Here is a 17,759-nt window from a genome sequence, read left to right as displayed (position 1 = left end):
GGCGTGAAGGCGGTAACAATCTGTCTGTCAGATTTATCGGCCTTCTAGGCCCTGGCCGACTCTTAAGACAATAACAAGAACGGCCAAGACGTAGACCAAAGAAGGGCAAATCAGTCATCATGATAATGAAGTAGTTAGTCTCATGATTAGTTTCCGTGTACCTTTCCATACCTGAATTTTGTTTTATGTTCATATTCCCAGGTCAAGCCATTCCCCATTCCTTTTCCCTATTCACGATTTAGATTCCATCGCTTTCGACGAAACTTCAAATAAAATGACTAAAAATTTTCTTCGCCTCTAAGATCCTTAATTTCGTTATCAAATGAAAAAAAATAAAAAGACTAATTCATACCACTTTATCATTCTTCTACGAAAACAGGAAAAGAGAAAATATCTGAAAATCGAATAATTATAGAAAAGTGATAATTTTTTCCGTCAACTTTCAACCGTAATGCTTCACCGGAGTTTCAAGCCTGCAAAATGGTAATTCCACCTTTTTATTTTTAATTTTTTAGAAAAATTGGCGTTGAATTGGCTGTTGAACGGTTTCCGTTCATTTGTTTAAATTAACTGTTTTATATATGAAATTATCTATTGAATTTTTTTTTCCCCTGTGGATTGCAGCAAAACGTCTTTAAAACTTGCGTCGTCGCGTATAAAGCTACTGAAGAATAAAAGAGGAGCGCAGGTGAAGCAGCTGAAGAGGGAATTGGCTCAATTGCTGGAGTCCGGCCAGGACCAGACTGCCAGAATTCGGGTAAACCTTTATCTTTTATTATTTTATATTATATATAAAATCAGCTGAATCTCGATTTATGATCGTCGTTTTTTTCCTTTCTGGGGGTGATTAAGCATTCAACAAAGTGTTTTTAAGTTAATTAAATGATCACATATGTGTGCTTTTATCTTGCTGAAATCATTTTTTTATTTTTTTGATTAGGCTAAGAGTCTGTTTCTTTTATTTTGTGAAGTAAAAATTAATTTGCCTATTCACTGGTTCTCTGTTTGTGGTGTCTTTCTTGAGATAGGGCGTTGTATTTATTTATTCCCAATTATGTGTTTTCAGGTGGAACATGTGGTCAGGGAAGAGAACACGATGGCAGCATATGATCTCCTGGAGATTTACTGTGAACTTATTGTGACGCGGTTGCCAATTGTTGAGTCACAGAAGTATGTTGCAGACAAACTAAATCATTCAATTAAGGAATTTATTTTATTTTATTTTATTTTATTATTTTTTTGTTGTGTGAAACTGCATTTTATTGATCTGTATCTTATTTTTCCAGAAACTGCCCAATCGACTTGAAGGAAGCTATTTGTAGTGTAATATTTGCATCTCCAAGATGTGCTGATATACCTGAACTCATGGATGTACGTAAAATGTTTACCTCAAAATATGGAAAAGATTTTGTATCTGCTGCTGCTGAACTGCGTCCTGATTGTGGCGTTAGTCGCTTGGTACGTTCTTTCAGAATATGTAATTCATTGATATTTGAAATATGCAAAAAACTTTTTGGTCATTCACTGAAGTGGGCTAGTTAGATGTTGTTCAAGCCAGCGATTTATTGTTATTAGTTGGTTTTAATCTTATTATTATTGTTGTTTTTTGTTGTAGTTGGTTGAGAAATTATCAGTCAAAGCACCTGATGGTCCAACCAAAATTAAAATTCTGACTGCAATTGCTGAAGAACATAATATCAAATGGGATCCAAAGTCATTCGGAGAGAAAGATTCAAGGCCCTCTGAGGACTTGCTGGTAAGATTAATTCAGCTCATAGTGGTTCATCTATTGACTGGTATTACTTTCTGATAGACCTTTAAAGTAAACCCAACATTGAATTGCAAACTGGCCTTATTTTCTGTGTATGTTTAATTATTTCTTAACCTGCATACCTTTGAATGACTTTGTTTGGACAGAATGGGCCTAGTACTTTTAGCAGTGCTAGTCAAATGTTTGTGAACCCTTCGAATGTGCAATCTCCACCTAATCTTGATGACAAAGGACACTCAATTTTCCATGCTCCAACCAAGACCAATGAAATTCATGGTGCTCCTGCAAACGTTCACGAACACAACTTAAGACCTCCTAGTTCTCAAACAGACAGTGGTGCCAATAAAACAAATTTTTCTGCTGCTTTTCATCCGGAGTCTATGCCTACAGGTATATGAATCAGTCATCGAAACATGTTTTACTGGTTAGTATTTAGATTAATATTTGAATATGTATTTTAGTCTTTAGTTTTAATGATTGTCGTCGGCTCTATCTTGCAGGATCTGGTACTGAAAGGATGGAATTTAGGCATTCATATTCTGGAGATGGGAATGCTTCCTCTATGGGTGGCCAAAACTGGAATATGGAATTCAAGGATGCTGCTGCTGCTGCTCGGTCAGCTGCTGAATCTGCTGAAAGAGCAAGTTTGGCTGCCAGAGCAGCTGCAGAACTTTCAAGTCGTGGGAATAATGCCTGGCAGTACTCGGCTGATACAAGAAGAGATGAAGAGCTGAGTAGATATGCAAACTCAACATTGCATAGTGAACATCATGCTAAAGGTCCGGTAAATATTCTTCATGGAAGGAATTCCAGGATGGATTATGAACAATTCAACAACCATCAGCAAGATGATGTGGCAGGAGTTGCAGATAATAGTCATGGGGACTCTCTCAAGAGTACCAATAAATCTGGCCAGTCAGCTTCCTTGAAGCCCACTGCAGCTTCTGCTGATGGATCAGCATTTGTGAATAATCTCCAAATGGCTGATAGATATTCTCGGAAGAACTCATCTGAATTAGGGCAGAAGGACAATTTAAGTGAAATTAGTTTAAAGGAACAGTCTAGTCAATCTGAGGTAGATTATGCAGGCAAATTACAAGGTATGGATTCTAAGAGTTTTGATGATTTGGAAGAAGCAAAATTCAGAAACCAATCTAGTCATTATGCCTCTTATTCTCGTTCAAGCACATTTAGTGATGATCACGATGTATCCAATTACTACAACCGGAGTTTAGGAAGTGATGCTGATGAGAACCCTTTTGCTGTTAACAACGAGGGAGTTATCCGTACAAACTCTAATAAAGCAAATTTTCCTGTAAGTGCTTCTGTGGTCTATGATGATTATGTTTCAGATGAGGATGAGCCCAAAATTGATCTACAACATCAGCAAAAGGGACATGAATATTTGGAATTTTCACCCCATAGTGGAAAATCACCTACTCATATGTTTTCTGATACAAATGCGTGGAGGGAGAAGCAAAATATTGATGAGTCACCAAGACTTCCTATTTCACGATCCCACTTCTCCATGGAGCACCAATCAGATCCTGTGTTTACTGAGAGTTGGAAAAGTTCTACAGTTCCTTCTCAACCAGATGAGATGTTGCCTGCGACTTTTGATGATTATGATGTTCCAATTTCAAAAAGTGAAGAGGAGCTGGACAAGGCTAAGCAAGATAAGAGTAAGGATACAAATGAAGGTAATATTTACTCTAGAACTTCAGAGATGACCCAAGGTGAGAATCATGGGTTCTTCAGTTCTTTTGTAGACGAGGAAAATGGGAGTCCTAGCAAGCCATGGTTACAGTCTTCGTCTTTTGATGACCCATATTCACAGAGTCACCGGGTAGGTGAAGGGAAGCATGAGCAGTCTCAACAACCTTCAAGGTTTTCAATGGGCCATGAAGTTAGGGACAATGTTCTGGCCAAATCCGTGGAAGATACTGAAACTTCAAAAGACTCCAGTCCGGAAAGTGGTAAAGAATTGAACTTTGCAATGTTGACAGGTGGCCTTCGGAATAAAGGTTATAAGCATCCGCCATATGTAGTGAATCCATCACATAATGCTTTATTATCTAAAGAGACAACCGATCATACTTCCACCAAGACTGAAGAATCACTCTCTGCAACTGTAAATGTTTCAGTTGATTCTGGGGCTACCAGTCAGGATACATACAATAGGGATATGAGGGCAGAAGCAGATACAAGGCCAAGCGCTGGAGCATATGTTGGTTCTCATGGTGATGATGCACGTGATGAACACGCACGGCAGATTTCTACTAGCAGCCAAGAGCATTACACTAAGAGAGGTGGTATTGAAGAAAATAAAAGGTCAAGCTCAAGAACCCAGTTCAAATATTTTGATTCAAGCAATAGTGATTCCGAGGATGACCTTCCTATAGAGGCTTCAACGAATAAAGCACGTTTCAACTCTGGATTATCTCGAAGGACAAAAGCATCTCCTTCAAACTCTAAGGGAAGTTTTAATTCGAAGGCTACAATTTTGTCAAAGCCATCAGTAAGTCCAGGCTATGTTGAAGAAAGGAATTCCCCTTCAAGGAGTTTATTTAGTAACCAAACCAGTCAAAGACCCTTATCTCGGAGTAAGATCTCAGATCGTTTAGGAAGTGCTGCGCAGCCTAGATTGGAGGAACAAGCGGCCAATAAGCGAATTCAAGAGTCAAAGAGATCTTCTTTCAATGACCGTTTGAAGCCATCCGAAAAGGAACAAACATCCAAATCCCTTCGTAAGATAGTAACATCAGGAAATACTGAAAATTTGAACTCTGCAAGTTCAAGTGAGCAGACTCCATCTAATAAGAAAGTTAGTCATGTTCACCCGAAGCTTCCTGACTTTGATGCATTAACTGCCCACTTGCAGTCTCTCCGAACAGATCGCTAGTGAATATTGGTATTTTCTCATCTTAGTATATGTAGTTCTATATGAATTTATTGTTTGGTTTTTTTTTTTCATTTTTTTTTACATGTGCACGTGTATAATTTGATTAAATGATACAAGATCAGAAAACTTAGATGGGATCTGTGATATACTTGTTCCTCATAATTGATCTAGAAATGCTCTGATTTTTCTGTTCTATTGAAACAAAATTGAGTTCACATTTGTTATGACATTTGCTTCCAAATCATAAAATAAAATTTATTGTTTTTGCCCAATTTTTGTTATTCTTTTTTTTTTTCCGTGCAAAACATTATTTGACAGTGATGTTTGCTTAATCTCTGCTGTTATGATGAAGAATGCGGCATTGAACATGAATTCGATATCCTGTCTGATATCTGATAACATGATCGAAATATACTCCATACTTTTTTCATGCTTTAGATCTCCGTTCTGTGAGTTGCTTAACTCATTAGTGAGTGGGAAGATTTATGCTAAAAATGTTAGCTTGTACCAGGAGATGATTCAGGAGATGATTCAGCAACCACTTGTAATTGGATAATTCAACACTAGTCACTTCAAAAAGCTTGAACGATCAATAAGACAATAACATCCCAAAATAGAGATTACTCATTCTATTTCAGTTAAGGTTCACTTTAACCGCCAATAATAGCCCAGTTGGTTATTGGGCGCCACATTTGGCAGAGGTAAGTTGCCCTATATGAAGTACTTGAAAAAATTTAAAAACACAAACAAGAGTTGAAGACTTAGGAATGAAGAATTTGAAAGAAATTATGTTGTTGGTAACTCTTCTTGCGGCAACCGTGAGGCAGAGTAATGGTGGTTTAAACATAACACCAAAAAGAGTAGTTGTGATAACAAATAATACTTCGGAAGGAAGGTTTGATCTAACTGTTCACTGCAAGTCGAAGGACGATGATGTCGGTGAGCATGTGCCGTCTCCAAACCAGAGCTACTCCTTTAGTTTCCATGACAAGCTTTTTGGGCAAACCTTATTCTATTGCAGCTTTAAATGGAATAATGGAGGGCTTCATATCTACATACAGGATGTAACGAAGTGTTCAACCTGCTACTGGAGCATATTAGAAAGTGTAGCATGTTTGAGGTATGATTATGAGAAGAGCCAGCCTACTTGTTATGGATGGAGTAGAAATTGATCATATATTTACTTTTTATATATTTTTTTCTCTCGCTCATTAGATCTATCTCTCTTGCTCTAAAAATGGCAAAAATAAACCTAATTTTTTCTCTTTGAAAAATGAATGAAACATGATGGATCAATGTCATGACTCTTGTGGCGTGTTGTAATACTTTTTTTTTTGAGGTTTTTATTTGCGGTCACCAATTTCGTAGTAATATATCAAATACTTACCAAAATATTCTTTTGTAAATTATTTGCCGACAATAAATAAAATTGTAAGAAAAAAGACATCCAATGATTTCTTAACTATAATTATTTTAGAGGCCATTGAAATATGATTTCAATTAGGGAATATATGTAAAGGTAATCTTTTCTAGAATCTCCAATTAATAGTTTAATTGATTAAGTAGTGAAGGCAATAAATCAAAGGCTCAAGTTCCAGGTCAAGAATTTGAAGTCCAAGCAATCAAAAGCCGATGATAGGTTTTTGGGGAAAACATTTTTCTTTTAATATTTTTTTTAACGGAATACTGGATGCAAGTCTTTAGTATTATTTACTTAATTTAGTCATTGATAATATATAACTTGTTTGTACTATATTTTCCATTTGAATTTCCAATAATGAAGCGAAGTCTTTTGAATTCACAAATCGATTTTGAAAGGTAGGACATTCAGAACTAATATCATGTGATAAATTGAGGGAACTTAAGTGTTAAAGAGTGTCTTTTATAGGCACCGACAAGATATTTCCCTTCATAATTAATTAAGCGTGCATGTATTAGCATGATGAAAAATTTTCTAATCCGACGTTAAAAGTCCTGGAATTTAGTTTCAGATCTGATAATGACCCTTACTGTGATTTGGATAATGCGACAAATACATATTTGTGATACATAGTTTTATGTCAACTGATGTGGTATATGAATATCTTATTAATTGATAAGTGTTATCACATTGATAAAAAAAATAATGTCAACAAACACTTAATACATGACATATTTTAATTAGTGATAATATTAAATTGGGCTAACTATATATATATATAGTTAAAATATTTGAGAAAAACTATAATTTTTATCTATTGTGATTTGTTAATTTTTAAGCAAACAAGGACCACAGTGTAAATTACGAGAAATAATTTATTTATAGGCCTAGGAAGAGCATGTTTGATATTAATAATATTGACAAAGATACAAATGATTTTGTATAAATTAGTGTTATTTTTTTTTTAATTACGTGAGTCTATAGGTACTTTATACAATCATCTCCTTATACTATACTAATTTTATACACACTTATTTATACGAAGTGTTTTGTAGCTCTATCGTTGATGTAATATTAAGCAAAAGAAAACCGCAAGTGAAAGAGAGGCCAATTGGATAAGATTCGCCGGATTGCTGTCCTCACGTCACTGGATCTGGGTACTTTCTTTTCTCTCTGTCTTATCTTTGTGAGTTTCTTTTCTTTCTGTGCATGCATTATGAGATTTCCCTTGCTCTTCGATATGAATGAAGCCCTTGATATTTCTTATAACAATTTTTTAGATTTTTTATTTAATCCAAGTTTTTTTTTTTTTTAAATACATATAGATCATTTTGGTAACATATTAGAAAGCCTTGCACAGTTAGATTGGCCTATAGCTAAAACAATATTGCCTGCTTTTGTAAATACTTCTTGATTTATTTTTGCAATGGAAATTTGGATCGATTCATATTTTTCCTGGATTTTTAACGTTTGTATTTAATATTACGTAAATATTTGAACCTGAATTTTATAGATGTAACTGTAATCTTGACTCAGAGATGCTGCCTAGCTTTTAATAAGAAATGAGACTTGCCTTCTTCACCTTGGCGACAAATTAATTGAATAACAGTTATGAAACAGAGCCAACCTATACAATAAATTCAAATGACATAAAAAGAAATAAATTAAATATTATAAAACAGGATTCATCTTCCAAATTTACATATACACAATGGTCTTGTTTCTTTCCAGTATAATATAATAGTTTTGATTCTTTGCCATAGATTCTTGTCATATATTCATCACATAATGGCCTTGATCTGCGTTTTCATGTGCATCACATAATGGTATTATCTTTTCTGTATGTGCGTCACCTGCTACCATATGATATGTGCATGTCAGAATGACATCTTCATATGATCTTATCACTTCCTCTCACTTAGAATTTGTGCACTTCTGAAGAGAGCTTCTTTTTTATTTTATTTTATTTATTTTCCTTTGAGGGGTCAGTCAAAATATCTTATGTGAAGCAGGTGGAGAGCAATGACAGACAAAGCAAAACAAGCAGCAAGTAGCAAGGGATTGTTGCAAAGTGAAGATTTATACAGGGTACCATCCAACACATTCTCCCCGTTATGATTACTACATTTTCTTGTTTTCCATTTTTAATTATTACTTTTACCGTGGCAGTATATCCTTGAGACGAGTGTTTACCCAAGAGAGCCAGAGCCGCTGAAGAAGATAAGAGATGTTACTGCTGACCATCCATGGTATTTGTCTTTATATATACTTAATACTGCTTCTTTAAGCAGCTACAATTTTTCATCCTTATTTTAACCACCTCATATAAGAATTAAATTCCCAAAATATACTGAATGATGACAAAATAGTATATAACTGCATCAGTTATCAGATAAGAACCCTTTAAAGGAACCTTTAAGCTTGTTTATGGAACTCACTGAAAATGCCGTAAAATTGAGATGAAGACTTTCAAATGTTATCAATTCATATCAATGTGTATCTAGAATGTTGCTTAGTTAATTCTCAGGGCCATGATGGGCACTGCACCGGATGCAGGTCAGTTAATGGCCATGCTCTTGAGGCTAGTGAATGCCAAGAAAACTATTGAAATTGGAGTTTTCACTGGATATTCTCTTCTCCTCACTGCACTCACAATTCCAGAGGATGGTCAGGTAAATAGTCCATCGTCATATGTGATGCTGTAGAATTGAATTTATTAATGCAGTGTTCCTGCAATATGTTATGGCTTTGGTTAAATTGTGTTAACATCTTATTATCATATCATGCACTTGCCTACTAAGCTATTTATGACTGGAAACAAAATACTGCAGATTACAGCAATTGATGTGAATCGTGAAACATATGAAATAGGATTACCTATCATTAAAAAGGCTGGAGTTGATCACAAGATAAACTTCATTGAATCCGAGGCACTATCAGTTCTTGATCAGCTACTAAAAGATGTAAAGATTTAATACTCTGAAATATGTACCTTTGTTCCCTCCATTACTCTTCCATTCAATTGACTTTTGTTTTTGAACAAATATCCTTTCTGGAATCTGCTGCAGAGTGAAAATGAAGGCAGTTTTGACTATGCTTTTGTGGATGCCGACAAGGACAACTACTGTAACTACCATGAGAGGTTGATGAAGTTGTTGAAAGTGGGCGGTATAGCTGTCTATGACAACACACTCTGGGGGGGAACAGTTGCAGTGCCTGAAGAGCAGGTTCCGGACCATTTTAGAGGCAGCAGCAGGCAAGCAATATTGGACCTTAACAGATCACTTGCGGATGATCCTCGTGTCCAACTTTCTCATGTTGCTTTAGGTGATGGGATCACAATCTGCAGGCGTATATTCTGAATTTCTAGTTGAAAATTTCACATTTTACTTGTTCCATGATATAGGCAGTGTTTGTTTGTAAGGGTCCCTTGAACTTGCTTAAATAATTCATTGGGAATGAATAATAATTACCTGTTAACAATTTCAGCATTCAAGACAAAACTAAGGTGGTTGCAAGCAATTTCTGTAGCTGTTAACAATTTCTTGATTGCACTTCTTATTGCTGTGGACTTTTGTCTCTTAGGTACTAAGGTGATGTTTGGTTGGGAGGAGAGAATGTAGGAGAGGAAAGTAATTTAAATTCTCTTTTTATTTTCATTGTTTGGTTTGACAAAATGTATAAGAATTTAATTTTCATTGGAATTTAATATCCATCATAATGTAGAATTTGAATTCCATACTAAGTAGTGAAGAATTTAAAATCCTCTTACATTAGAAACTAAAGTTTCTAAAATTACCCTTCAATTTTTTAACTTATTTAATATCATTAATAATTATTATTTATAATTTTATTTTATTGATTTAATATTATAAATAGATCTCCACCGAAAAGTCGCGGGACCACCACCGGATTTCGCCGGACCTCACCGGAAGGTCGTCGGACCACCGTCAGACTTCGTTGGACCTCCGCCGCCGGCCACCGGACTGTCATTTTATTATATATATATATATATATATTACTAATATAAATAGTTTAATATTTAAGGTAAATGATAAATTTGTCTAAAGAAAAAAATTATAATTTATTTCCTTATCAAATTTTACATCAAACCAAATAATAAAATCTAATTTCACTACTCTTCTCCATTCCTTTCTTCTCCCTTCCTTTCCCTTCCTTTCCATTCTACTCTTTTCCTCTCCTCCCTTTTCTTCAAACCAAACATGACCTAAAAATTAGTTCCATCATAGTTTCTTAAGTCTTGTATACCTCTGAGACGATATTTTGCCCTGCTTCTAAATTAATTAACAATGAGCCATCCATGTTATAAATTAAAACGGAAGACAAGTCACTTTTAAATAGATGAATTTCAAATATATTAATTTTCACTTCCAATGAGATGCTTGGTGAATTATTTATGATCAATTAATGGTATTGCGTGCTTCTTGTGTGATAGATTGGAAAATACATTAGATTATGATTTATTAATGCATTCTAACCACACAAATCTTTTACCATTTATATCATCCTATTGAACTAATGAAAAATCAGGAGCTGGCTAAGTTACAGATTCTGTAACATACAGATCCAACTTAGCCAGCTCCTGATTGGTTAGCTAGCTACCAAACAAAAACAATTGCATGCTTTTTCTCCATTTGCAGGACAGGTGTGGTGCATGCATTGGGTGCGTATGTTACAGTATTATTTGAAATCTTACTCGAAATATTTATCTAACATATTAATTGAGGCATCACATATTAATAGAGGATACTAAAATCAAACATAGTAATAATTATGTTACGGCATTTCCGGTACCTTTAAGAAATCTGGTGAAATCGAATGAAACTTTATATTTAGCTCTATGTATATTTATGGAATATATAAAATATGTATTAACGAAAAAGAAGAAGATTATTTACGGAGATGGACAAGGAAGCAATAAATGACTTACGAGTTTTGTTATGAAAACTAATGTTGATGTCACTTTCAATAAATTGTTTTTATCTATTAGGGGTGGGTAAAATCGAATCAAAATTGGAAAAACTTCGATTCGATTCGATTCAGTTTTTGTGGTTTCAGTTAGATTTTTTTAGAACTAAAAATCTGAATTTATAAATACTGAACCGAATGGTTTGGCTAGATTTGATTTTTGGATAAAAAATTATAAAACTTGAACCGAGCCGATATTAAAGCATTTTTTAAAATTTCACTACAACATATATATACACAAATTACGCATGTTTGCACCACTCTCGGTCTCTACTCTCTCACTTTCAGCTGCCTGCACAAAGCAACAAACCCAAACCCTAAGTCCCATCCGTCGGTGGCCGGTATTGCCTTATCCTTGCTGCCGACCTACCGCTGCCGTTCCTTCCATTACTCTGTTGCCAGCCAACCAGCCAAGTGACTTGCTCTGTTTTTTTTTTTAAATGGTTTTTTTAAATAGCTCTTTAATCTTTTCTAATTTCATGCTTGCCTTATTTATTATTATTGAATTAAATTATTAATAATATTTAGTTTTATTAGCTTTGTCTGGATATGGGTATGTTATTGTACTTTTTCAGTTTCTCCATTTCAAGACTGTGCTGTTGGTGTTGGGTGAGGAAGTTTCGAAGGTTGAAGATGATGGGGGGATAATATCGTTTAGATCTCTATACTTTATAAAATTTTAGTATAGTCCAATATTTAGGAAATGTTTGCATATAGGAATCCTGTTAAGGCCTAATTTGTTTGCAAACTTTTCAAAATGGTTATTGACCAAAAGTCAACAGGGTAAAACATCATTGACCTCTAAAGTTTTACTGAATTGTATTATGGCTCAGAAACTTACTTTATTTTATTTATATTTTGGGATAAGTTTTAATTTTCTATTAAAAATAGTGACTATAATTCTCAAAATTCTTCATTTTAGTCCAAAATTCTTACAATATTTTTATTTTTATTTTTGGCCAATACAAATTTGTAAATTATTTTATTTTTGTTTATTATACATTATTGATTATGGTAGGCCTCATGTGCATGATATAAGAAAATAACAATGTTATAGAGAAGATTATGAAAGAGGATTTTGAGAAAGGTGTTTAGAATCGAACCGTTAAGATGAATTGAAAAGCTGATTGCTTAAATAAAATTGTTCTCTAAATCAAACACAATAATAATTATGTTATGGCACTTCCGGTACCTTCGCAAAATTTGGTAAATTGAATGGAACTTTATATTTAACTCTATATATTTATGGAATTTATAAAATATGTATGAACAAAAAAGAAGAAGATTATTTACAAATATGGACAAGGAAAGAATAAATGACTTACGAGTTTTATTATGAAAACTAATGTATGATGCCACTTCCAATAAATTGTTTAAATGTATTAGGGTAGGTAAAACTGAACCGAAACTGGAAAAAATTCAGTTCGGTTTTAGTTTTTTGGTTGGTTCGATATTTTTAAAACTAAAAATCTGAATTTATAAAAACTGAACCAAATGGCTTGGTTCGGTATTGGTTTTCAGATAAAAAATTATAAAACCCGAACTGAACTGAGATTAAGACATTTTTGTAATTTCATTACAACATATATATACACACAAATTACGCATGTTTGCACCACTCTCGGTCTCTACTCTCTCACTTTCAGCTGTCTGCACAAAGCCACGAACCCAAACCCTAAGTCCCATCTGCCGGTGGTCGATACTACCTTATACTTGCTGCCGACCTACTGCTACCGTTCCTTCCATTGCTCCATCGCCAGCCAGCCAGCCAGCCAGCCAACCAGGTTACTTGCTCTTATTATTATTTTTTAAATAACTCTTTAATATTTTCTAATTTCATGCTTGCCTTATTTATTATTACTGTTTAAATTATTAATAGTATTTAATTTTATTAGCTTTGTTTGGATATGGGTATGTTACTTTACTTTTTTCGGTTTTTCCATTTCAATACTGTGTTGCTGGGTGAGGAAGTCACGAAGGTTTAAGTTGAGGGAGGGATAATATTGTTCTCCCTCTACTTTATAAAATTTTCGTATGGTCTAATATTTAGGAAATGTTTGCATATAGGAACTCTATTATAGCCTAATTTGTTTGCAAACTTTTCAAAATGGTCCTTGACCAAATGTGAACAGGGTAAAATGTCGTTGGTCCCTAAAGTTTTGCTAAATTGTATTGTGGCATAGAAACTTACTTTATTTTATTTACATTTCGGGACAAAAGTTTTGATATTAAAAACAAAGACTATAATTATGAAAATTATCATTTTAGTCCAAAAAATTTGCAATTTTTTTTCGAATACAAATTTATAAATTATTATTATTTTTTTATTATACATTGATTATAGTAGGCCTTGTGTGCAGGATGGAAGAAAATAACAATGTTGTAAAGGAGATTTTGAAAGACAATTTTGAGGAGGGTGTTCATAATCGAAAATAATAATGAACTGAAAAACCAATTGATTATATAGAACTGTTAACAAAAAAGAAATCTAACCAAAATCGAACTACTGACCTATTGAAAAATTAGATTAAAAATGTTAAGAGATGATTTATTTTAAAAATGTTAGCTTATATTAGAAAATGATTCGGCAACCATTTGTAATTGGATAATTCAACACTAGTTACTTCAAAATGCTTCTATCTTATGCCCTCTCTCACAAGTCTATTTATTCTTTCTTGCCCTATGTGACCTAATCTAGCAAGCCAAGTAATTTCTTCTATATTATTATTACCGAAAGAAGTAATATACGAAAAATAACTATTATTATAACTTGAACCATCAAGTGTTGTATCTAATACAATAAAACCATTAATCAAATGCCTAGTTCCAATAAGGACTAAATTTAAGAAAATCTCTAAACAATGCCATGAAAGTTTAAATTATATCCTAATTCAAGAAGGATAGGAATAGAAACCAAGTCTCATTGAATCTCTGGTGCATATAACACATCGTGCAATAAAAGAATATGTCCACCACACAAAGTCAATTTGCAGGTGCCTATTCTTTTTGCTTCAACTCTAGAGTTGTTGCTTATGTATATCGATCTAGTCCTTTGATTGATTCAAATATACTCTACAATGCATTTTGATCACGAGCTATATGGTCTGTTGCTCCTGAGTTTATAGTCCACACAGAACGAGAATCGGTAAGCATAATTTAGTAAAATGGAGTTGGGTCTTACCTTTTTTGGCTTATTTCATCATGGTTTTGTCATTTTTCTTACCGGCACGCTTACCCCTTGGGTATTTTCTTAGCATCTGGCTTTTTTTGATCAGGATCAGATCTCTTACCCTTTTGGTTATACTTATGGCATCTTTTGCACTTGTAGCTCGAAGCCTTGTGCGAGCTTGACTCGGCCATATAAACACGATAAAAAAGCTTAGCTACCTCAAAATGCTTTGCCTCTAGTTCTAGGTGATGTTCAATATCATTGAAAGTTTTGATACTCTCATTGTGAGTCATTCACCTGCATGTGTTCTCAGGAATAAGGTAGAGATCTTATCATTGGTTGGACTTGTTATTCATCAGTCAGAATATGTCCAACAGACTTAAGTTCACGAACTGTGTTTGATATTTTCCTCAGATGCTTTCTCATAATATGATTTTGGTGCTTCTGATAAGGATCGAAATTGATCGTAACCCTTCTCAGCTTAGTGGTCAAAGTGCCAACAAACTTGTCTTTTAGAGTGAGCCACATCTCTTAAGTAGTCTCATACTTCTCAAATTTATACATGAGGTCATCTTGCATGCTGCTTAACATCATTATGCGAGCATTACTATTCTATTTTTTCCAGGCCAGAAAAGCCTCAAGATCCCTCATATGTTGAGCACTATTACCTTGCTCAGGCTTAGATAGGGTGTTGTTAAGAGCTTCTAGAGTCTCTTGCTCTTTACGGATATATTGAATTTTATAATGCCAAATATCATAATTGTTACCATGCAGCTTTGCACCCTTGTTCAATTCAGCCACAACATTCTTAAATGCAGATGCCATCTCAACTTTCTTTAAACACAGAGACAATTCAAAAAGCAATCAATAAAGGCATAATCAATAATTATACATAAACACTTTATTTTGCTACAAACATAAACCAAAAAATATGACAAACTAATATCGAGAATGTAATAAAAAAGTTGTCGAAGTTTCCAATCATCATCCAATTCCTTTTATCATATTCATCATTAATTCAATTTTAGTGCACAAAACTATTACTTCTAATTATGAATTCATTAAATTCAATTTGTTTAGAACTCTCACTCAACAGAATGATTTATGAGATACCATAAAAGAATATGTAGAGTTGAGCAATAACTAATATAGAAGTTCATTAATTAAAGTCATAACAACATATTGCTCAATCAACAAAATGAGAAATAACATCAAAACAATAAAAGTTAACAAACAAAAGAAATAACCTAATATAGTCAAGCTAATACATAGAATCTTCTACATGTTCTTAAAATATTTTTTTTTGCTCATAATTTTTTCATCCAACTTATACTCAAGTGTATCTCCAAATAAAAACAATTGTTCCTTCTTGATGATCCTGTTGATGGTTTTCTCATATCATAACGTATGCCCTTTACCAAGGCTATAAACTTGTCTTTCATTCCAAAAGTTCGTGTGAATGCAAGACGACTCTTCTTTTAGCTCAATTTCACGCCTCAGCAAATAATATTATTACTCGGGAGATTCTCAATCTCCTCTAACATGTGAACCTTAAAGACAAGTGTATTATCATCATTAGGTAAAGAATTTATGAGGACCCGTTGATAATAATCCAAATTTGTATACTTGTGCTCACTTTTCTATACTTTAGCCAGTTAAAGACCTCATCTATATCTTCTATATTAATATACATAAATGGTCATGGTCCATCTTATAATTCTCCATTTTCTTCATAAGTTCTTATAAGATAAGTTATCATTAATATGAATTAAATCAATAGAAGAAACCCAAGCTCTATATGTCATTAACTCGTCTTTTTTAGTCCATAATTTTCTAATGCGAGGCATCTAGGAAAAATAACGTAAAATTCATATTAGTGATAGTTAGCAAATGATTAAATATGAGATCAATGTTTTTCAAGCCAATGTCCATAAAAAATATTTTTCAGCTCCCACTAGAGCCAAATATTTATTAACATATGATGCTCATCCATAAGATTATATATATTCGATCCAAAATTTTATTCCAAAAATAAAACAAAAATTATTTAGAAATTTTATTTTTTATAAAAAGAATAGAAAATTAAATTTCAAATCAAATGGTACAAACGGTGTCCAAATCAGAATCCCAGATAGCAAAATATACAAAAAAATACCATTCTGGACACATTCCCCCCCACGCACTAGTGTTGTGCACGTCCCCACGCGCTCAGCTGGCATGTGGGGCCCACTCGCCATCTTACATAACTCAGGTGATGTTGGGTGCGACACCATCTGACTCAATTTTTCATCCTAAATCTAGTGGTGCCCTTGGATTTTTAATCGGAGATAAGAATAAGTCGGATCATTGAAAAAATGATTTTGGCACTATTCATCATCTTCTCCAAAAATTTGGGTTTTTAAATTTTCACGTCCATATTCTTATTTTGGACATAACTTTCTCGTTTTAATTCTATTTTTAACAAATCACATTATTGTTGGAAAGCTCTTGAAAAGATCTTTCCAATGATATGTGTACACACAATGTCTGGTTGCCTAGATAAAAAGATATGAGCAATTGAAGTTTCAGTTTCATGATTTCTTAAGGTTCATGTAATCTAAACCCTAGGCCGATTCTATGTTTATCAAATCCAGAATTTATAGTTTAATTTTAGTATTCCAAAACATGAAATTAATAGCCACCGAATCATATATACCTTAAAGAATCAATTAACGTATGAAATTCAAACTTTTTCATGAAACAAACTCAACCGTATGCATGAATTTAACATAAAAATATGGCTCTGATACTAATGATGAAAATAAAAGAGATTTAAGAGCCTACCTTTCTTTACAAATTTAAGGCACCCCCATTACATAATCTAGGCGTGTGTTGAACTTTAAACTCATTGAAATTCATTTTCAAAGCATAAATTTCAGATATGATGCAGTACATTTTAGTTCTGCTACCTCTCCTATTGTTCACCAACTCTACTACCATTTGTGAATCATATTCAACAATAAGCAAATTTAATCCATCCTTAATGGCCACCTGTAAACCCCACTCAACTACCTCAGCTTCTGCATGATCCACATTGCCGTCATACTTTGACACTTTAACAACTGCTGCAACTAGTTATCCATTTGGATCAGTGATGGCCACTCCTGAACCTGCTACCTATTTGTCAACATTGATGGTTGCATCAACATTAGCCGTGAACTAACCATATAGAGGGGGCTCCATTTGGTTTGCTTCTTTAGTTGATTGTCTTTTATTATGTCCATTCTGGTCACTTGACCCTCTTGTAAGATTTCATCTTTGTTTTAGCCTTTACTATAGATCTGAGAGGTTCTTTATTTTTTTTTCCATTAAGAAAATAACCAATTTTCTAGCATGCCAAGTTGCCTAAAACAGAGCTAGCGGTAATTCATTTTCTGATTTGATCAACTTTATAGCCATTTATTGCAGCACACTGACAATGTCTTGTCCTTCCATTCTGTTCAATACATGTATTGGATTAGAATTTTTC

General features: G+C 33.7%; 3 protein-coding genes across 7 annotated transcripts in view; all 3 read left to right on the top strand.

Moving 5' to 3' along the window:
- Positions 1-209: 209 nt before the first annotated feature.
- LOC102617955 (uncharacterized) lies at positions 210-4,817 on the top strand. Its single transcript, XM_006475332.4, has 7 exons — positions 210-483; positions 625-757; positions 1,067-1,170; positions 1,287-1,458; positions 1,616-1,756; positions 1,918-2,161; positions 2,272-4,817. The coding sequence occupies exons 1-7, from the start codon at positions 452-454 to the stop codon at positions 4,671-4,673; spliced, it is 3,228 nt and encodes a 1,075-aa protein (XP_006475395.1). The 5' UTR covers positions 210-451; the 3' UTR covers positions 4,674-4,817.
- Positions 4,818-7,128: 2,311 nt separating this feature from the next.
- Positions 7,129-9,576, top strand: LOC102617076 (probable caffeoyl-CoA O-methyltransferase At4g26220). 5 transcript variants are annotated; one of them, XM_015529424.3, is made up of 6 exons: positions 7,129-7,250; positions 8,106-8,181; positions 8,263-8,342; positions 8,621-8,765; positions 8,925-9,056; positions 9,162-9,576. In XM_015529424.3, exons 2-6 carry the CDS (start codon positions 8,116-8,118, stop codon positions 9,453-9,455), a joined length of 717 nt encoding a protein of 238 aa, XP_015384910.1. In that variant the 5' UTR covers positions 7,129-7,250; positions 8,106-8,115; the 3' UTR covers positions 9,456-9,576. The 5 variants fall into 5 exon arrangements, with proteins under 5 accessions (XP_015384910.1, XP_006475392.1, XP_006475393.1 ...); XM_006475329.4 differs by having other exon boundaries at positions 7,134-7,250; positions 8,103-8,181; XM_006475330.4 differs by having other exon boundaries at positions 7,191-7,279.
- LOC102616576 (probable caffeoyl-CoA O-methyltransferase At4g26220) overlaps positions 8,077-17,759 on the top strand; it is a 43,935-nt gene continuing 34,252 nt past the window's right edge. Inside the window, exon 1 of the mRNA XM_052444781.1 lies at positions 8,077-8,105. The gene's annotated coding sequence lies outside the window, so the exon portion shown is untranslated. The remainder of the gene's footprint in view (positions 8,106-17,759) is intronic.

The sequence above is a fragment of the Citrus sinensis genome, chromosome 1, assembly GCF_022201045.2.
Source record: "Citrus sinensis cultivar Valencia sweet orange chromosome 1, DVS_A1.0, whole genome shotgun sequence".
Lineage (NCBI taxonomy): Eukaryota > Viridiplantae > Streptophyta > Magnoliopsida > Sapindales > Rutaceae > Citrus > Citrus sinensis.
The sequence above is the reverse complement of the archived record's forward strand: the minus strand, read 5'-3'. Positions and strand labels throughout refer to the sequence as shown.

Coding starts and splice junctions, on each gene's coding strand:
- LOC102617955 (XM_006475332.4), top strand. CDS start 452: ATGCTTCACCGGAGTTTCAAGCCTGCAAAATG. Junction 1,459..1,615: donor ATTGTGGCGTTAGTCGCTTG/GTACGTTCTTTC, acceptor TTTTTGTTGTAG/TTGGTTGAGAAATTATCAGT. Junction 2,162..2,271: donor TCCGGAGTCTATGCCTACAG/GTATATGAATCA, acceptor TCTATCTTGCAG/GATCTGGTACTGAAAGGATG.
- LOC102617076 (XM_015529424.3), top strand. CDS start 8,116: ATGACAGACAAAGCAAAACAAGCAGCAAGTAGCAAGGGATTGTTGCAA. Junction 8,182..8,262: donor AAAGTGAAGATTTATACAGG/GTACCATCCAAC, acceptor TTACCGTGGCAG/TATATCCTTGAGACGAGTGT. Junction 8,766..8,924: donor CAATTCCAGAGGATGGTCAG/GTAAATAGTCCA, acceptor AAAATACTGCAG/ATTACAGCAATTGATGTGAA.